Raw genomic sequence first — 21962 nt, forward strand, 5'->3', positions numbered from 1 at the left:
TCGATTGGTTTATATAGCCTTCGAACCAGCTATTACATAAACCAGTGTTCTGCTCGGGAAGTTGCTAATCCAAAAAAATATGTGAAGTTTTGAACTATTCAGATGATTCCAGGAAAAGTTACAGTGACAGAGTTTACTGATTTTTCAGTTTAATCATTGACTTTCTGCACATGAAGGTCTAAAACAAAGGAATAGTATGCTCCATAACCCTGAGAGGATAATGTGAAGGCTGGCGCCGCTGTTTCAGTTAAGGCAGCCATTCTCATTGGACCTTGTAACGAATATGTTGAACATTAGATCTCTGGAAACAAGGATGCTTCATTCTCCTATAGACCTTAATTTTTTGTTGAAATTGGAGCTTATTCATATTTACAGGTTTTGAAGACATCACTGAATTGAGAGAATTGAGATTCGGTCGAATATCGAAGCTGAATTTGTCCCTTGATTATGGTTTCAATTGAAGGTAATCTTTGGGAACCTTTTCATCCTGTTGGAATTGGAATTTTGTTAATTATTAGAGCTTTATCGGTATCCACCTTGTGAGCGGGCAGTGAGAGGAATTTTCTTGTAGACCCAGTACAACATTTGAGATAACGGTAACCGTTAATTCTCCATGCAGTTATTTGGTTAAGCTTTTGATTTATTACTCCTTTAAAACACAAGATGCTTTCTACGAATTCTGTTTCTAATAGGATTTTCTGAAACGATGAAGCTAGAATTGACATTTATTTCTTTGTTTTATTGATATGGACTTAACATTTAGATACAATCGACCTTGATTTCGCCGAAGACGAGCTATTGGATGATGAATTATCCAGCGTACAACAAGTCGAACATACAGAAACTTCCATTTCTTCTGAGGTTAATTCATAATTTTTCCCGCGCATATATTTTTGTTCATTTTAATGGGTTACCAAAGAACTGCATTGTCAGTACAGAATGATCCGATTTATTTGACAGAAATATATTCCTTTCAGAAAATATCTGAGGAATGGTAAAATTTTAGAGTGAGGAGTAGTAAAAATTTTTTGTGGATAGAAGTTCAGAATTAGATTAAGCGTAGGAAAAATTTTAATGTGGATATCCAGAGACTTAGATACCGCATGCCACATAAAAGTGAACTATTTCGAATTCAAAATCTTTGATTCGGTCGATTCAGAGCTATATTGGAATACTAAAATGTCGGTATATGTAGCAGTTTGCACCAAATAGCAGAATTCTTGGGTTTTGGAGATTTTTTTATCTTAAGTAGAAATTATACCAAATGAGTCTCGTAATTTGCAGTTTCCAGTTTACAGTGTTTAGTTTAAAATTGATAGTACTGGATGGTTTAAAAAGAGTTCAAGTACAAAAGTAGAACGCTTTCTCACATACCTGGGTGAGACGTCTAGCAAAGAAAGCTGTTGCAAAAAAGAATCCATACATATCAGGTTCAGCACCCTTTATAAATTGAAAATTATCATGCAGCACTAAAGGAAACCATGGAACAGGGAAGAAGGAGGACTATTTTATCATTTCAATATATTAGGAAAATAGCCGTAGCATTGCTTTATATTAACCGAATTAGTGGATATTTTTCTACTGCCTTTCCATTCTTTTTTTTTCGAAATTTTCAAGGATGTTAACGAAAAATGTTATGCCATATTCTTTCTCTTATACTGCGAACAGTTCGGAATTTGCTAAGGGGTATTGCTAGGAAAAAATGAGTTTTCAAGCATGGACAATAATGAGAAGTACCAGGAAGTGAAAAAACTATTTGCTAATTGCTCGCGACGTAATGAAATATATAAAATAGGATGTTGGATGTGTGTTTGTGCACCTGTTTATGGTTATGTGTGTGCTAGATAAAAATGTTTTTAATGATTTTTCGTTTCTGCTAGCGCATCATTAAATCTTGCTTTTTCCATTTCTGCAAAAGTATATTTGCCTTTTGAATGATTCAATGTGAGGCACTTGGAGCTTTTGAGTAAGCTTTTCCTTCTTAGGACCGCAGGGAAATACTACAAAAATAGTAAAAACGACTTAGGCAAAAGAGAAAATTTATATGTGTATGGTGATATCGAAAAGCGCTGAGGAGTTGTACCTAATTCTCTACGATGCTGTGATTTGGGAATATTATTTGACAATTTCAAAGACGAAGTTTGCGAATATGTGTCTCACACGCAGTGGCTTATAGTAAGGTGCAAGTTAAAGCGCAAAATAACAAGGTAACAATGATAGTACATCGATCAGATGTTCGATCAAAGTTCGCAGGGTTTTTGGTGTCTTTGCATAATACACCGTTAATAAAATGAAGTAGGTAATAGAGAAAGCATCAGATTTTCACATCAATATCTAGGGTCTACCATAGGTAATATTATCTCAGTTTATGTGTCTAAAAAACTGCGTGTAAATAACATGAACAGAATGTATGATACTTGAGCTTAGGGAAAGATGAATTGTCTCCGGATGCTGAGCGAGTCTAGGGTAATCATCGGTATGAGAAAACAGTTGGGGTGGTGAAAATGGGCATGTTTGACTAATTAAGTTTGATATTCTTGTGAGGGCTTGAAGTGACCTACGACCTAGTGTAGATTGAGTGTAAATAAGTATTCACCTATTGCTTAGCCAAGTGGGTATGGCAAGCTGGTTAGATGATTGTGAAGTAGTAAGTGGAATGGTGCAGAGACTTGATTGTCATGATGTTACGTGCAGTAAGTGATGTCAATTATTGTTTAAGTAGACAACTGGACACAGTCTTTCATCTTCATCGTTATAAGAGGGCTTAATTTCGGTTTTCTTTTGGAGCGTTCGCGGCATTGAAATAGGATAATGTCACACAACGAAGTCGCGGCTTCTAAATTTTTAATCTCGAAGTGGGATATGTAGTGATGTTGCTTCGAGGGTTACAACAGAACACAGTTCGTGACTGGTTATTTCAGAAACAGATGTGGTGAACATACATACATACATACACTCAACAGAAAAATGGTAACAGGTGGTTTGATAGGGTTTATTGAGAAGGTGTGAGTTCTGGTGCTGTTGCTTTGGGCGCGATACACCGTTATATCCGCACTTCATCTCCGTTTTTCCTGCTCTATTTATTATCCGAGCGATGTCATCCTCTTATTTCTTAAGGAACCACCTGCTACATTACCTGTCATTTCCTTTCTTGTCATCAATAAGTATCAATTCTGAAAGGATTGGAGTACGGTCGTTTCTCTTTGTTTTAGATTTGCTTCCTCCTAAATTTTTTTATGTTGCTATAGATTATTTTCTCGTACATAATACATTATACAGCCATCGTCTTGTTTATTTTGGATGGGATTAATTTAAATGACTTGTCTTTCTCCATTTAATTGCTGGTGACCTTTTGAAATAGTACGTGCCTGTTAGATTTTTATATGAGTAGTGAGTAGAGAGTGATGTGATATAGTGATGTAAATTGAAAGGATAGGAGACTTTGATATGATGCTAGTTGAACAAATGAGTTTGATAATGACTAATGGGGGATAAATTCAGTTTCAATCAGAAACCAGATTTAATCACACATTACGAACACCCTTAGTTACTTGTCAATCCTCTCTTTCTGCATATACTCTGCGTACATAATGAATGATACTGTCTATTTCTACCAGCAACGTGAGTTCGACTTGTGGCAAAAGCTCATGTAATATTCTTCCTCATTCAACTCGCCTAATGTGAGGAGTCGAATGACACAAGCAAAGGTTTGTGCGTGTGTGTGTGTGTGTGTGTGTATCTCTACTTATAGATGAGATGAATCAGTAATAGTAGTAGCAGTAGTAGTAGTAGTAAGAATGGAACCTTCCTCTGCCACCCCTTTCGATCAGATTATTCATGTGCGTGGCAATGAAAAAAGGGATGGATGATTACAACCCATCATCTACTCAGCCAGCCATCTATCAATCCACCACCCATCAATAAAAGAATAATGAAAGGAGTAGGAGAAAGTACCGATCGGGTTGAAGCAAACAATATCTAATAGCCATCATCCTTGCTCTCCTTCCTTTCGTACCTATCTATGCATTATGCAACTACGCTTCATGCCTATCTCCCACTCCCACCCTTCCCTCTCTCTTTTTTTCATTTTTCAATCCATTAACCAAAGTCAAGTTATGTCCTGTTCGCATATATGTATCTATGGTACACTAGCACTGCTCATAATTACGCTCAGCAATAGTGAGATGAGAGTAGCAGTGAGATCATACACATCATACTTATCACTTCCCTGTGACTCATCCACAAAATTTCTCTTTTTGTTATATTGAAAAGTCTATCTGTCTCCTTTGATATTACAGTTTCCTCTGTATTCCAGTTCCAATACTGTTTTCACTGATACACATTAAGCTCGAAAATACAAATGAATATCACATTACAAATATGTTTCCGATTTTTGTTGGAGCGATCACCCGCCTGATAACAAAAAAAATCTGTGAAGTGCTATAGTGGAGTGTTCGTTTGTGAAAGAAGGAGGGTAGATGAATTGACAGGAGAAAAATATCTCGTTGTACTTACGTCATTCATTTGTAATTTTCCCGTGGCATCTCTTCCTTGCACCCTTCAATTTCATCGATTTCTCATCTTTTGTTTTCATCTCTTCCATGTGTCGATAGATAAGTGAATCGTAGCGAACTGTGATTTACTTATTTTTTTGGATCTTAATCGAGCTAAAAAGAGAATAAGATTTTCATGCAGAGAAGGTAAAGTGAAGGTCGTGTAGGTTTTACTGGTGTTGATTGTCAGTGACTAGATTGAATAAAAGCTTGGGTGAAAAGTGATGTGCTTGATTCCTTGGTCATAGCTTTGTTGCCTATGGCTCTTTTGTCTGTATCTACATGTCCCTGTGAATTAAAAGGCGTATAGCACAGTATACTGATATGAAATTAGATTTCTTAGTCTATCGTTACTATAGACATGTCGTATAAGAGTGATCAAAACATGAAGACTACCGCATGTTAGTCAAGTGGGAAGTTTTTTTTGCAACATTTATTGATCATGACACTGTCTGGTAAATGATGTTTTCTCTTTACTTAGCCTTGAATAAGTTGGTCTTCTATAGTGGAGTAAGCACAGATCCATTAATAAATATATACACTAGTCAACTAAAACTTACTCAGTTCCGTACAGTCAAGACTGAAGTTTAGTTTATTCTATCCATGAATTACGATCAGACGAGAATGGTTTGAACTGTTATTCAAACTAGATGTAAATTATTGTCTCTACTCATTTCTCGATTTCCATAGTCAAAAGTCTCATATACCGTTTGATATAATGTGTACCGGGCAGATGCTACTATGAAATATTATTGAAGCTGAAGATATGACAATTATTGTACTTTCCGAATGGTAGTAATTTTCATACATCTTACATGGTTTCATTTTCCTTAAAGGAAAGGGCGCTCGTTAACTTTGGTTTTCCCATTCAGTCATTTGGTCGTATTTATCGAATTTCCAGTTTGACAGACGCAGATGTCAGTGGGAGGGAAAGAACGAAATGAGAGGAAAGGTACTTGATTTTAGCCTTTTTCTCTTTGAGAAATGTAGCATTAATGGCATTGGGCATTATGCTTCTGATTACAGTAGATTTTGTTTATCTGACTCAAATCATTTTCTTTATTCCACTGAAATACATCTTTAGGAATGTCCATTACTTCTTGGTTTCATTGAGGGCACCATTGATACTCTCTCTATATGAAAGTGCGGATTGTAATTGCTGAGGCTCAATCGGTGTTAAATTTCTTGTTTTCACGTATCTCAACTATCACATTTGAACGCAACCTTAATGAGTTCATCCGCAATGATTTGTCATTTAATGTTGATTGCTGAATTTGAAATATATCGACTTAATTTTTACAGCTAAGTTGAACACTATAAATTGATAGCTTTACAGATTTATAGGGGAGTGGTTTTAGTTTGCTTGAGAGCCGATGATGGTGTACAATTTTGCTAATTGTCGATCCCGCTTGTGCTGCTGTAGTGCAGTGATGAATGTCTACCTGCTGTCACCAAAGTTTACGTGAGACGATTTTGATTATTGCGTAAACTCTCGGCGTTTTTTCAATGGTATGCGGTAGTCGGGCAAGCAATTTGAAATCTTAAAAGTCATTAGTTAAATTTAAATGTATTAATTCATTTCCTTGGTGAAAGATATTAGCCTATTGATTCGCGAGTAGTTTACACGAAAACTATCCGTAAATATTGCTATTCATGGAGATAGGTTAATGTTAATATAGAGTCCATCTTTCGAAGGATAAAGTGAACAAATCGCATTGTTTGGTCTAGCAATTGAAATGATTATTGTTCCTCTCAATCTGAAGTAATTCTCGGCATCCACCGATGCTTTCAATCTTCTTCAAATAGTGTTGTAGTCTTGTTTTCATTTTTCATCCCGACAACGATGCAGTTGCCAACGTCGCCATGGTGCATTGAATGGAGTGGTAGTAGCATTTCCCTGCATTGATAGGCCAAATTAGTCTTTCATCTCCGATTACTGTATCTTCGTGACTGCTTTAACCTGATGGTTCGTAGTGGCACTTCTTAATTTTTGTCAAACACATCCTTAGTCTCTCTATTTTGAAAATTCGTAGGGGAGAATTTGTTGTGAGAATGCCAAGACTGTTCATCCCGTCTGTGCCGTGTCGATGTAAATCTGTCCACGTGTGTCCATGTTAAAATGTAATATACGATTGCCACTATTCGCATAGGATTGCGTATCCGGAATATATATATAAGCTTGAGTTTCAGTTTATCATTTCCTAGAATATTTTGTTCTTTCAAGACTTATCAAAAACTTGGTTTCAGGGGAACGAGAGTAGATTTTCGGTACTTTCAGTATTTCAACTATTGAAATACGTAGCGCACACTGAAGCAACGATAAACAGAATGGGACTATGAAGAGTTTGTGTGTAGGAATCTCAAGAAGATTCTGATTTGGCAAAATATAGTAAAGGAAATCGTGATTTTAACATATATTTTTTTAGTCTACCAAGGAATTATAGTGATGTAATGTAACTAGTGACTGTGATCAACTGGATTGCGTTCTCAGTGTTCAACTTAAGCAAATTGTGACGAAAGTTTGAAGCTTAGAATGGTACTTGTAGAGACAATTCGGACAATAATGGTGGCGTCCAGATGATTCTTAAGCTTGGACGAAGATGGCTGCTACTACTCGAAAATGTATTACAGGCACTTGAGAGTCCTCCGAAATTAATAAGAAGTACAAAGATATGTTTTGACTACTTTGAAGGGTCGACATTACTAGCTGTTGCGAATCAGCTTTTAATCCATCCTTGAATACCATTTCCACGAAGTCTCTCGAACGTCTAGTGCCGCAGAAACTTGTTTATTTGGCTCCCGTACGACCGTATTGGATGCCTGTAGTTGACTTTCAGAGCATATGTTCATTGTCGACTGACATGCATTTCTAGAATGAGCTGTGAATGAAGATCGTTATCGGATTATCCTTCATCCCTAAAGTTTTTTTGCTGCATTCTCTTAGATATTTATTTTCTCAGCTGCAGTTAAGTTATTCAGGTACACTCAGTACTTGGCTCTTCTTGTTTATACCGAAAACGATTGTTTTTCTGATCGAACATCTCATCATTATAATGCTCGAAGTACCGATACTTGTTAATATAGTGATTAGTGGTACTTCATTGAGAGATAATGCTTTATGAAGCCAATTAACTTGAGCATCTTATTGCTCACTTCAGTTGTCGATGACGAGTTGAGAGGTCAATGTCAAGCAATTAATTAAGAAGGGAAGGAAGAGCGATGACTAATTATCTGTTTAGTTGTAGCCAGAAAAGTTGTTAATGTTATTAATCTCATCGGGTTTTACTGTGCATACGTCGTTATTTTGGATTTGATGTGCAAGTAAAGGAAGTTTAGTTTAAAACTCATTCGTAATATGTCGGTTAAAATCAGTTTATCATTGACGATTCGAGCCAAAGAACTTTTCAAGTATAGATCTAGTCTCTATCTTGGCTTTTCATTTATTTGTTTTGGTAGTAATTTCACATCGCACCTCAGCTACATGTTTCCTGTGGAGTCTTCTATTACTTTGTTGTCTGTTGCCTTTCTACGCATTCATTTCAAAGTTCTTTCAAGTAGGTAAAGAAAAAGAAGGGATAAGTTGATGGAAATTTACATGGCAGTGGTGAGGGAGAGAGAGAGAGAGGGTGACAAAGGAGGCGACATTGTCTACTCCTCACAGATAGTGTCAATTGCTGCTGCTGACACTGGACATACGAATATGTAAGTTGCTGAACTGCAAAGATTGGGGATGATGAGAGGAGTACTGAAGAAGGGTTTGAGGGAGAGGATTGAAAGGAGGTTGGAAGTGGTGCGGAGAGATGAAGTTAAAGCTCGTCAACCAATTGCATTTAAATACAGGTTCCCGTCAGTGTTTTCTCTCTCTGGTTACATTCTGCTGCGGTGTCTTTCTCACCCTATCCTCTGTTCGGTATTTATTTCTTCAGGAGAGCTCTTCAAGTGGTTTTTGTACTAATTTCCTCATTGATTTCCTTTTGCCTATGCTGTCATGAATGGTGTGGTGGGTTGTGTGGGACATGTCATCCATCCACCTTGACAGCCGGCTGACATCGTTCATTGCGGAGTAGTACTCAGGATAGAAGGTGAAGTTTATTCTCTGTCGTCCGAGATAAGACTGGTGGACGCACGCAGTAGCTGAACAGTTTTATATCAGCAGCATCGACACCAACTTTATCTCTTATAGAACTCTCAAATGATCTCCTTCATTTTGGTGTGAATAAACAGTCACTTGTTCTCCATACCTGTTCACCTTGAACTATGCTTTATGAAGTCACTTCATTTACTCATTCTTTGCTTAACGATATCAACCAAATATGATCGAGAAATTAATGGAGTTTGAAATACTAAGAATTTGGTCGTTCACACATTTATTTGTATAGTACATCATCTGAAGTACAACTTCTCATATAGTGATGAGTATGGAAGCAATATAGAGCAAAGATAACCTTCAAGACGACGATAAGCCAGCTAGTAGCGTTTGTTGGACGCTTCAGATAGTTGAGGATGATAAAAATTAATCTGGGGATGAGCTGAAGTGGTTAGAAGATCAGTTGTAATTGCCAGCCATCAGCAATCGACAGTCGGAACGGAACGATCAGTGAAACTTGGTGATTACTCTATTCGTTGGCCATTTGCTGTGTCCCCACTTCTATGCTTGAAGGACACCAACACTCTTTTTCCACTTTTCTCCCTCTCTACCCTGCCCTCCGAAAATTGTATTTGCTTATTGGGGTTGATTCGTCCGTGAGTTGTGCGAAAAGTTGACACATTATGAATTGCCTGTGTCCATAATGTGTATGTATGGTGTTTTGTGTTGACATGTGGAGGAGTGAGTAGTTTTTGCATCGTTAGTCATTATCCGTTGGAACCAAACGGCATCCTTCCTTCCACTCATCACCTGTCTTCCAAAACCTTCCATTCACTCATCTCTTATATCATTTCTTTTTATACATATCTTCATTACCAGGTCCATGTTTTTGGGGGTTTCAAAACTTCTGGTCCTAAATTTCGTCAATTTCCTCCATCACTTGTGATGTCGAAGAATGTGCATTTGAATAATTTGGTCGTTTTGTATGGCATCTTATCAGGACAAATTAGTCAGTTACTACAAACTTCATGATGGTATGATATGACAGAACCATGAGCATGAGCTATGGGTAATGGTGGTACTGGATGCTGATCGAATCATTCCGTCTAACTGACTATTGTTTAGGTTTCTAGGGATTCTTACTGAATACATCTTTACTTCAGGAGGAAGAGGTATTCGGAAAATAGAACTTTTATTGTCGGACATACGCTTTTTATTGTTTACCTTTGACGTATCTCACGTCTTATACTAGCTGTGGTGATCATTGATCACCTCCCTCCTTAGTTGAGTTCAGGTACATAATGCCTTGGCTTCAGATGCAGCACTCACTCATTCAGGAATGTTGTATAATCCTTGCTTCAAATCTGTCGTGATATCTTCCACCACTTTCTCCTCACATTTATATTTTCAAACTGTAGAAAGTGCTGCTGGGTGAATGAAAACCAATGGGTTCGGTGACGTGAAACGACATTCGTGTATAATTTCATTAGTGACAACTTCCAGGACCAAAACTTAAAATACTTTTACATTTATATACAAGTTGTTTGTATGTTTTAACTGGTAAAGTATTCCTGCTATAAAACCGATTTTGGACGACACAGTCAAATTCGTCCGCCATTTCAAATTTTATTTTCTTCCTATACTTACTACCTGCATCTGTGTGTGCTTTCATTTCTCCGAGAATTAAAAGAAGAACTCATAAATCAAGTTTGCCCGTACTAACACACCAATCATAATGAAGTGGTGCTTTTTTCAGTTTCGCGCTTGCAGTATCTAATGAGTTTGATAGAATGGTTGTGATTTTAGAATACTAGCTTTCCTCGTTCTATCTTGGCTAGCCTGATGTTCAGCTAGTCAACTAAAAATTTCGTAAACTCGCATGATGCGGAGCAATTTAGGTATGTTGTCACTGAACGTGCTGGCGAACGTTTTTCGTTTCATCCAAAGGTGGAGCATTGTTCTGTTCAAGTTATGCACTTTTTGCGTGTCATAGCGTCGAATGCGTCACAATTTTCAGTTGTGCAGTGTGCCATGATTGAACGAGTCCCTTGTAATTAAGTTTAAAAATGTTGGAATCCTGTACGAAGCAGTTTTTGCTTATTTGCTCCTCTCTAAGGCTTTACAGACTTTGATTCACGAGAGTAGGCTTGACTGATAGTATGTCTTCTACAAGTGAAATATTTTAAAATTTCCTACCACACAGTTATAGATATATCTGTATACATAGAAGAAGAAAGAGAAAGAGAGGGAGAGAGGGAGAGATATACCTCATACCCTACTCATATATGGCATACCATCTCTTCACCATCCATATGTTTTGTATACTATTTCCTTTTGATGTGTATTTGTGGTCGGTTGGCCTCGTTTCTCATCATTAACTTTCTTTTGGAGTAGTCGAATTTCATAGCTTTGTAGAAACCTCTCATTCATCTAGGGACCTTTGATCATTTATTAAGAGTTCGTTATCCTTTAATGTTGATGGTAGGGTGAGTGTGCTTCTCTTATACTATCGTTCGTTAATGTTAGGATTAGTGGTACCGTACATCGATTTTCTGAGAAATAATATTTAGATGTGTTTTCACTGATATTACAAGTCAGACTCCGTTTAGCATTACGATGATACCGACAGTGGAATGTAGGCGTTTATTTTTTTACCTGTCCAATGGCAAATGGATGCAGTGGCTAAGGGAGCATGATGGATCATCGCTGAGTAGGCCAACGCTGGCATGTATAAAGTGAGTTAAGGTGACTACATGAGTTTGGAAGCAGAAGGGAAGGGGAGATGGGAAGCATGCGCGAGCAATGCTGCTTGCCACTTCACAATGTTGGCCAAGTCACCTAGACCCCAGTATGTGTAGGGGGAATATGCGCATAGCAGAGGAGAGTTAGCTAAAGGGTCGGGTCATGTCATGGGTATGCTGGCTAAACTAAATATGAACGAACATAGGGAAGTGAGTGAATTGGATTGGGATGGTGGTGGGAAGGGACAGGGATTGAATTTCTCAAATAGCGAGAGGGAGCTTGCTTGCTTATTTTTGCTTGGTGCCCCAGGGCAGCAGGGCTTAGTAAACACCCACTTTAGCCCATCAACTATCGTCGTCGTCGCGATTGTACATCGTTAGCGCTTCTGGTTCTTCATCCGTTTCTCATGCAGCCACTTCATACAAGCACCAGATACGGACATCAAAGCGCCTGGAGAGCTAGTCTCTAAGCTTTTGTTTCAAATCTATGTTTAGTCGTTAAGCCTATGGCACTGGCTGCTGCAAGCTGTTGTTGGCACTTGGGCTGCTACTGTTCTGTTGTGAATAACATTGCTTTACGCTCCCGCTTACTCCACCTCTCATCACTTCTCTTTATTGGAAATGTGGTTAAATTAGGCAGGACCTGCACGTCGAGCCCCGAAATTTCTCTGAGTTACAAATGTAACCTGAAAAAGATGATATAAAAGAATTAAAAGGATGCCGAGGAATATGTTCAAACGGAGAGGAAATTCGCTGTATCAGTAATGGGTCAGCAACATGGCACAAAAATCAAAAATTGAATTTAGATTGCATCATCTGTCAACCGCATCTTAGTTCACGGTTGTTTGAGACAGAGGTTTTTTTTCGTTATCAGAGATTAGATATTCGTCGGTAATTAGTGTCACAAATTTCTTTTTATTCATTTTTGATCATTTTAAAATTGATTTCTGTGATGACGAAGTGGACCTTACCCTCATTTGTGACGATTAAAAAGAGAGAGAAGGGAGGAAATAGTAAGGCGGGGAAATAGCCGGTAAAAAGGAAGCTGATAAGGGAAGTGTAGGTTTTCAAAGCATATGGCTTGGTCGGCAGTATTAACAAGATTTCCCTGCAATTTTACTGTAGTGTGCTTCTTAGGATCAGTTGGCGTGGGGGGGTAAACGCTTCTTCTCATCTAAAGTGATCGGATAAAAGTAAGCGCGATACTTTCCTATTTATCTATTTTGATCATTTTGTCTACAATCTTTCTATTCAACTAGTGGAGAATATCGGGTACTAGGGAAGTATATCGGAGAACACAACTGTACCAATTAGTGACTCTCGAGATGAGACATTCATGTTGCGGGATATACCCTGTCCATTTCAACATTGTTTCAGTGCATCTTTTGTTGTCTTCTCCCGCTCATCCCCCTTAGGTCAAGTCAGTTGGTTGTGCTCTACCATGTCGCCGATAACCTGTATTGCGATCCATTTCATGAGTTGTACATTTGGCTTAGCTCCTGTGGGGACAGACGTGGTTTTTTTTTCTTTTTTTCCAGCTCTCTCCTCTATTTGGCCGAAGAGAGTGCTCGGCGCCTGGGACTTCGACTCAACCTAAGTACTTTCAAGCGTAGGTGAGCAAAGTTTCAGGTGTTCGAGCACCTTCGCATTTTCCATTTTCTTTGCCTTTTCGGTCTCATGAAATAAAGACCAGTCTATTTTCATACGTTGAGTACTGTAGAGCAGTGTTATTTTATCACATGATCCAGGACAATTATAGGAGGGAAGAACATGAGATATGTATCCCATTGCTGCAACATGTTTGGTAACTATAATGTTTGTGGAAATTGAGGGGACGAAGGGAGACCGAGGGAAGCGAAGGGGAGAAGGGGTCGTTTAGACCGGATAGTTGCGGTACTCGAAGCAATTATAGTGGGAGTTGTGTGTACGTATGTGTGTGTGTATGCGATGTATGTATGTATGTATGTTTGTGTGGATGCATTTGGTTGTCGAGTTGATCTGTGGGCAATTGAAAGAGGAAGTAATTATTGATTCCTTTTTTTGTTGCTACCGGTAAAGGGCACTAATTAAACTTCTAGGCCCCTCTGGTGCGGAGCATATATGAATTGCTCGCTCCAATTCTTTGTACTCTGTCATGAAACATATCTGTACGTGAGCATCCAAGAGGGGTCTACCCCAGCAACAGCATGATGTTTTGACATTTATTTTGTTTTCTCATCTTACTGAAGTTTCAGTGTCTTTACAAATTGCGCTGCAGTGCAGTTGAGAACACCTCTTGAATAGATCTATCAAAATTGAAGTAAATTTAAACTTCCCGCTACTCGCTGGAAATTATGAAGAAGACTTTTGCAAGTTTAGTTATCGACTGTTCAAGTTCAAGGCTTATTAAGTTTTGTGGGATTAACAATTACAGTATGACTCCTGTAGTAATGCTTTCGTTTGTGTAACTTCTGCAAGAGATGTCCGAAGGACAAGTGAACCTCATTAGAATAAAGTGCTCTTTGTTAGTCATGTGGAGTACTGTAAGGGAGGAAGGATGTTCATCTTAGCTTGCTTCGTCTTCGTCTCCTTTAGCTTACTTCGTCTCCTTCGTTTCCTTGGATTGTTGACAGTTTGTCAATCAACGGACACATTACTCGAGAAAGGGGAGGAAGTAATAATGGAGGGCTATTTATCATTGGCTATTAATGGATGCAGTAAATAAATGGTATGAATAACAGCTGATTACAACACGGTCAGATGGCGGTGAATTCTGTTTTGGTAATGCAGTTACTTTGGTTAGTAAAGTTTTCAAATAATTGGTCCATAAAGTTCTTGAAATCACTTATTCAAGTTGAACTGTCATAACTTCCTGATCATAATGGTGCTATTAATGAGATAAGGTGTTCGTTATATTTGGCGATAATAAGAAAGATCATATGATGTAACCTGCAATGGTAAGCGGGAACTGGTTTTTCCCATAATTTTTAGAAATGACGAGATGTAGGTAGATCTGTTTACAGCTCAGTAAACCAGTTCATGGGGAGTCGGAGCAGTCGGAGCAACGGATCCAGAAAAGTCGTTGTAAACATGCGCCTGTGCGATACTGCTCGCCACCTACGTCTGAGAGTGACGATCATTCAAGAAGCGCTTCAATCCAACGTGATGATGTTGGTCCGCTGTTACCGGAGGCACATTCTCAAAGACGTGAAAGACGCTTGGCACATGCTCGACGTTTTGGCATTGATCCTCCGCCGCAAACTGTCGATGTAAGTACAGTTTTGGTTTCATTCTTCTCAAGTAACGTCATCTTCAATGTCGATGTCTGTGGTAGTTAGTTATAAAATGTTTGGGCGTGTTAAATATTATATGTGTTTGTTATGTGCGGGTTTGTTGGGGTGTTTGTATTGGTTGATGTTTGTCGCAGTCGAATTGACCGTGGTAACAGAGTAGTTCATCTCCGTTACTTACACTTTCATTTTCACAAGGTAATAAATAAAATAACAAAATCAATAGGATAAAGTATTCGTTATCATATTATAACGAATATTTGGCGCTAAAATACCACTGGAATTCATCCGTAATGTATGACAATCGTTTTTCGCGTGGTTGCAGGCACTAATTTGTAGCATAGGCCGTGAACTATTTGATATTTCAAGGAATTTTTTTCTTTAGCGTAATGAGCAATTGAAATTTCATGAGCAGTCTGATAGGTATATGATGAGCAGTCACTTGTTATTTGTCTTAATTTAAATTGTGAGTCATTTACTTAGTACTTTAACACTGTTTAACAGTTCGATATAACTTGTAATACAAAAACTAAGTATGAATGGTTCGAAGATAATGCATGTACTGAAACCGTTCTGGAGTCATTCTTGCTTACTAAGGATTAATTTTTATATTTTTATGTTTATGAGTTCCATTGGATTGGTGGGGAAAAGATCCCAAGTGAAACATGGTTGGTGCCCTATTTGAAAAGAGAGAAGGATACGAATATGCTAAATGTACACTGGTGAGGTTACAGAGGCAATGTATTTGGTTGCTCCATGAAAAGCCCAAGTTAGTTTTAAATGATGGCTACTATGAATATCCCAAGTTTATTTTAAATGATGGAACCGTTGAGGAACTCTCCTTAAACTGAAACTTGAATGAGACTCCTGCGAGTGAAAGTGCACAAAATTCGTGTCACTTTTTAATTCAATAAATTAATAGTGAAAGGGCGTCCAGGCATAGGCTGTGGTATACGCAATAAGGAAATAAGAAGTATAATACACAAATACGCTAATCCTAAACTTCTTGCTTTACACAAAGAGAGATAGGAGATAGAAAGATTAATGGGTATGGGAGATCGGTAAGTAAGTATAGAGAGATCGAGGAATGCCTGAATTAATGGCGGTATATTTTGTATGGTGAGTTAATTTATATATTCGTCTTGCAGTATTAAGTTGCGATACTTGCAGAGTTTTTATCGGTTTACAAGGTGTCCAATTTAGCCGACGATCCAAACATTTTCAGCAATGTGTAATACGGTATTAATAGTTAACACTTTGTGTAATGTTTATTTTCTTTAATGGGTGGAACGCCTATCACACGGGCGAGAGACGCAAAGAATTTGTTAGTAATTGTACTTTTCTGTGGCGTTCGAGAACAAGAACTGTAGCCAGTTCGTCGGATGGTGTTATAGGTAATATATAAACGTAGTCGAAATATGGAATCAGCTTTTGAGATGGGGCATCTAAGCATTATGAAGCAGATATGTAGCGGTAGATTGCGAGTGGAGTGAATCAGGATTAGTAGAAGATTACTGATCGAAACTTAAAATATCGTCAGGAATTACTTTGGAGCGAATCGTTTTTGTAAGGATCAATTACTTGCGGTATAAAAAGCCCCGGCATTACCATTTATATTTTTCTGTTATCCATCTGGTTCTTATGTTGCGTAAGCATTTTATCACTGTCCAGACGCAGTTGGTATGATCGTTCAAATGAAGGAAGAAAAGTATTCTCTAGGACGGTGGCATGATTTCTGCTGGTAAAATATTGATGGATAATCCTTAGTTCCTTTTTTTTCTTTTTTTAAAGATTTTTACGTATTATTATTTTCAGAGTTCAACGATTGATTAATGGAAGTTTTATTATTCATAAAATTCAGTAGTGAGATACTTTTTTCTAGTAGTTTTATGCATTCGTATCTTTTAAAATTGGGGATACACTCAAGTTTGCAAAGACAAAAGCTTACAGCAACCTTTCTCTTTGTAAATGTTACAGTGTAGGTGTTGCCTTTCATTTCCAAAGATTAATATACGTATCACGTGTATAAGCGTCTTCCTGTTCAGAGGAAGACAACTTGCCTCTAACCATTAAACTTTTGTAGAAAAGCTTTTTTTGTGTTTTAATTTTTATGTATGATGTATTTTATTGTGTATAGCTGGATATCTTGTCTCTTCCTACCTTATCAAGTCCTTGAGGCTTGATGAATGCCTCGAAGGGTTGGCGTTTGCTGTTTCTATGTCGCAATAGCTTCAATAATAGAGTGACATGTAATTTACACTTTAAATTCGGTGAATGTTTGTCAACTTTTATTATCGATATAACAAAATGCAGGAGAGGGAAAGAATTAACTTTTCAGATCGAGGAAAATGAAGTGGATGAGTTGTACCGTTCCATGGATGTCCAAGTGCGCAGTTCTCGTCACAGACTTCATTCTGTATATGTGCGAGGTGTTGATGGCCTTTCTACATATCAAATTGAAAAGTAGGCTTCCACTACGAGTGTACCCATTTCTGACTTACCTTCTGTTAGGTGTTCAATTTAATTCTGTTCGTTTCTAACTGGTTTCGAGATTTGATAAACGATTCCGTCATGAATATTTTGGTGATGCTGCGTTTAACTTTGCCCAATAACCCTAATTGGTAAATTTAAAATTCAATCTTGTTAGGAATTTTATGGCATTTTGGTTTTCTGAATGAAAATCAATTCGAATATTTCCTGCTAGGATTGAAAACGGGGAAAAAGAATTCTTTGTGATATGGAATGAGGTGGCGATAAATTTTAGTCTCGTTAGTTATTTGGCTCGTTTTCTTGTTTTACTTATTTCAGAATATTCGCTGAATTTGATCCGGTAGCGGTTGAAATGATTGATGAAGTGAGCTGTAATGTCATTTGGAATGATCGTTTTGCTGTCGCTAAAGTATGAATTTTTCTAAGAATAATGGATCATTTTTTCTGGAAGCATTTTAAAAGATTTGATGTCTTAGATTCATTTAGTGTCATTTCATTGCACGAGTACTCAGCTGTGAAAGTCTCCTATTATTTTCCTGTTGTTAAATAATGTAGGTAGTTCGGCAAGTAATTAACGCTGACTGGCTGAATGGCCGCACTGTGCTGATGGTTGCTTTCGTAAGAACGTAGTGCTTGGAGCACATTACCTGTGGGGCTTTACATGAAGATTTTTAATATGATTTTTTGCATTATGTTAGATGGGACATATTGTTATGCAATTTTTACAAGTTATGTATTTTTCTTTTAATTTAAAAACAGCAGGATGTTACTGTTGAAGATGATGCTAGAGATGACAAAACCATTGAAACGAGTTCGTAGCAGTCGCCAAGTGGAAGAGGGTGAAGTCGCGGATAGTGGCGAGGAAGAAGAAGATGGCGAAATGCGAGAGGAGCAGGGAGATGATGTTACGATCAGTATGGTTAAAGGTTTCGAATCTTTCCTTAATTTTAATTGAAGAATTTTGCAAGCAAGCGGTCGAAGTACGAAGTGGGGTCATACGTTTATGTGACCTGTTGGTAAGGATTAAAATTTCCAAGTTATTTTCCCTAGGTATGGTTGTCAGCGATTCTAGAAAATTTGGAAAATAAGAACTAATAATATATGCAAAAGACGAAAGATACTGTCTCTTTCTGGCGATATAAAATTGTGTCCAGAATTTACAGAGTTTAAATTTTTTGAAAAAATTGAAAATGTTATCTTAGGATCGATGTCGAATAAGAGAAATACGGAAGCCAATGTAATTGAAGTAGAAGTTGATCAAGTTGAAATACCACCTGGTAAGTTTTATTTGAATATCATTTGGTGGATGGTACGGCTGGAAAGAGGTAGAGGATTAGGTCGTTTGAGGGTTTTTTAACATTCTCTTGAATTGTGCATTTTTTACACAATATCAAGATTTACAATTTTGGATTGTAGAGGGAGAGAAAATAAGTATGATTGATGCTGTTTTCGTATGCAGTGATAGAAGTGATATTAGTGGAAGATTCCTGTATGAGGATAACTGGCTGCATTGTGAAGAGTGATTCAGAATTCTTCCCCTTTTTTTAATTACCGTTTTATTTACCAAAAACATTTTCTGTCAAAGTATCTCGGGAAGTGCTAGGCACTATTTTGGCGTCCCTTTTTGCCAGAATGATAATTTCCTAAAAATAGGATATTAATAAATGACGAATTGGAAATATTAATTTTTTTTAGGAAAATGGCGTGTAATAACAAAACATGTTGGACATAAGCGGCTGATTATATTGCGATTCAGTTTAAGAGAAGATATAGCAAAAGTAAGATTTTATTTTTCTCCTAATTTTTCTTTTGTAACATTTGCTAAATAAAATATTGTTGTGCTGCCCTTTCTCCCTGTTTTATATCTTTATCTGTAGTGGGAATTGGAAAATTGAGTAATAAAGAAATACTTCTTTTTGGCATTTTGCTAAAATGACTGGACCAAAATTTTGACGAGATAGAGAAAAGGAAGAGGGATGGAGAAGGGTAGGTTGGAAATAGTTCGATAATTAGCTATTATAGATGATGACTCGAAGTATATTTGTAGTGTTCGTTTTTTCGCATTGATTTTCATAATTACTCGTTTTAAATTTCATTTATTAAACCCTGTGGCTTTTGTTTTTCATTTGATATATTTTTTATAATATTGAGAAATTTTCATCAAATCTATTTAAGGGTCGCAAGAGTTCTATGGATAAACGAGGAAAAATTACTTCAGATTCAGTGGATCCGGGTAAAAACTCAGCTATGAATCATATTATATCTTTTTTTCATTTATTTATTTGCTGAGTTTTTGGGAATTCATTCCTTGTTGAAAAGTCAGGAAAACAGCTCCATTCATGTATATGTTTTGGGATTTAGACGTTTGTAACCTTGAGTTTTAGATGGTTATACCTATAAATGGATGAATCGAAGAAATCGAGTGCGACCCGGGTTAAATATCTTTGATGAGAAGGGTAACGAGCTAGAATGGGATTATGAGCATGATACGAGGTATGGTTTAGAAGGAATGATTATCACTAAAAACCGGTATTTTCCAGAATATACCTCTTATATTCTGGAAAATATGGAAGTGAATTTAAATGGTTCCGAATAGTGAATATTCATTTCTTCTGCAGATTTTATGAAGACCTGGGAAAAACAGTGGAAGCAAAGAAGGACAACTCGCCAATACCGGCGGATGACAAAGTGATTATTGTCGGTACGAGAAAACACAAAATTAAGACACGTGGGCGTGGAGCAAAACGATTTAAAACTGTTGCTGATTTGTCGTCTGATATTGGATCGTTGGCAGCTGATCGCGAAGACCTTCAGTAAGAATTGTTTTATATTTAAGTCAAAATGCGAAACAGTTGAAATAAAAATAGGGAACTGAAAATGTAGTTTCGATTTATATATCAACTCTTAGAAGGAACTGACTCGAGTTCCTAAATAAGTAGTAGTAGAAATGATAGTACTACGAGTAGTGGTGAGAAAATAATGCCAGTCCTAACAAACTTGATTGACCCATAGTTTTTTGATTGCTTTGAGCCTTACATTTCCGTTCACAATTGAGAATGGTAAGAGCAATAATAATCACTGCGTGTGAGCAATATGATTCTGTTCATCCCCTCCATCCAATAATTTCCTGGTATTGCAGCCCACTGAAAAGAAAGTTCGCAAGTGTCACTGATGGAAATGCTATTAGAAATGAAGATGAAAGCGATCTGAGCGACGATCGGGATCCCAGTCCAACACCGCAGCCTTGGGATTTGAAGAAAACTGGTGTTCATTTGCGCGTCGTTGTACCGAAAATGAAAGGTGACAAAAAGTGATTAAAACTGACACAATTGTTTCGAACCAGAGATGGTAACAGCAGTAGTTAACTTTAGTTGCAAAGCTTTTAAAGGCGGAAAGTCTGATGGTTGGGATACAACTTTCTCATAATTAGGAAGAAACTGTTCTATATAGTAAAGAGAAATGCAGGAAAAAAAAGATGAATTGAGATGAAGTTACGAACGGAAATTGATATTGTGGGTCGTTATTGATAAGCAAATTGAGTGCCTATCAGCTCGCTGTTTCCTTTTTTTTGATATGGTTGTAAATATCAAAGTTTTTTAAACTTACGGCAGTTGTATGTTCCGTTTTTTTCGAAATGCAATAAATATTAGAAAAGCTCCAGTTACCGTTGTTCCAATAAATCATCACACTACTCTGGGCTTGAAAAGAATTTGTAGGCTCTAATCCTCCTATTACTAATAGAAGATAGATCAAAATCTCGAAAATAGGGGATGAATGCTTGTTAAATTCTCATTCGGAAACTAAACGAATGCCAGTTACTGAAATACTGTTATGTTGTGTATGTTAACTCAGAATTGCCAGGAACTTGAAATATCGGGTGATAATTATGAGGTTTTAACCCGATTCTATCGACATACTCCTAAAATCTTAACATTAATGAACATTTTTAATCTTTCGAAGAGAAATATCGGGTCGAAAGTTTTGAAACCCCTTTAGATAATTCTGGAGAAGTTTTGCCGTACTGTGTGCATTAATGGCTTTTTCTATTGTATCAAAATTATCTTAAACGTTAAGGAATTCCGTTAAGAACTTTGTTCATTCTTTTGAATCTTATATCTTTCGCTAATATGGATGGTGTTGATGAATCACTTGTAAAACAGATGGGCAAAAATAAAGTTGACGGTACCTTCGTGGTCAAATTCAAGTTACCTGGTTGTGAAGATGGGTTTGGTAGGATAAGACATTTCTGATGTCATAATGAGTGCTGGAAGTATGGATGTAGGTTTCTTCTGGCGGGGTTAATTGATAAAGGATCGCACTTTCTCGTTGGACTTGAATGCTGTATAAGGCTGAGGGGGAGGTAGACGGCGAGAGATGTTGCGGACGGCTGTTGCAATGTGGATTTTAGCGGAGTTGGCGATAATGTTGTGAATTCGTCATCGGCAGTGATATGTGTTGGCATCAGAAATATTAATTTTTGGGAAGATGGAGAATAGGCACATTTCCTACTACCAACTCCGTACCGTATTGTCCACCGCCTCTAGCACCGTAATCCGCTTCTGATCCAACATGATCCTTTTATGTGGGTGAAGAGTAGCAGAGCGAATATTCTGTAGGTGGTTTTGGCGGGTACGCCGAATTTTAAAACGACCGGGAAGTGTTTGTTCTATTTCAGTAATGATGGGATATATTATGATGAACGGTGATTGTTTGTTATCCTTGACCAATCTTAACAAATTAAGCTCCTGCGAAAATTCGAACTTTTGCTACTTTTCGACAAGCCACTTTTTATTAACAACAAACAATATTATATTCGAGGATA

General features: G+C 37.4%; 2 protein-coding genes across 3 annotated transcripts; both read left to right on the plus strand.

Moving 5' to 3' along the window:
• Positions 1-367: 367 nt before the first annotated feature.
• Positions 368-20649, plus strand: LOAG_17348. 2 transcript variants are annotated; one of them, XM_020450005.1, is made up of 12 exons: positions 368-463; positions 764-861; positions 14384-14629; positions 16989-17113; positions 17459-17549; positions 17919-18066; positions 18343-18417; positions 18836-18918; positions 19316-19373; positions 19525-19633; positions 19759-19953; positions 20280-20649. In XM_020450005.1, exons 1-12 carry the CDS (start codon positions 448-450, stop codon positions 20452-20454), a joined length of 1419 nt encoding a protein of 472 aa, XP_020306378.1. In that variant the 5' UTR covers positions 368-447; the 3' UTR covers positions 20455-20649. The 2 variants fall into 2 exon arrangements, with proteins under 2 accessions (XP_020306378.1, XP_020306379.1); XM_020450006.1 differs by lacking the exons at positions 368-463; positions 764-861 and adding an exon at positions 13723-14158.
• A 618-nt stretch (positions 20650-21267) lies between these two features.
• LOAG_00651 (hypothetical protein) lies at positions 21268-21636 on the plus strand (the record flags this gene model as incomplete). The annotated part of the gene is made up of 2 exons (XM_003136191.1): positions 21268-21365; positions 21549-21636. The coding sequence occupies 2 exons, from the start codon at positions 21268-21270 to the stop codon at positions 21634-21636; spliced, it is 186 nt and encodes a 61-aa protein (XP_003136239.1).
• Between the last annotated feature and the right edge of the window lie 326 nt (positions 21637-21962).

This window comes from Loa loa, assembly GCF_000183805.2.
Source record: "Loa loa unplaced genomic scaffold supercont3.64, whole genome shotgun sequence".
Lineage (NCBI taxonomy): Eukaryota > Metazoa > Nematoda > Chromadorea > Rhabditida > Onchocercidae > Loa > Loa loa.

Excerpts from the sequence above, each read along its gene's own strand:
- LOAG_17348 (XM_020450005.1), top strand. Across the intron at positions 862-14,383 it reads AAACTTCCATTTCTTCTGAG|CTCAGTAAACCAGTTCATGG; the intron begins GTTAATTCATAA and ends ATCTGTTTACAG. Across the intron at positions 19,634-19,758 it reads GATTATGAGCATGATACGAG|ATTTTATGAAGACCTGGGAA; the intron begins GTATGGTTTAGA and ends TTTCTTCTGCAG.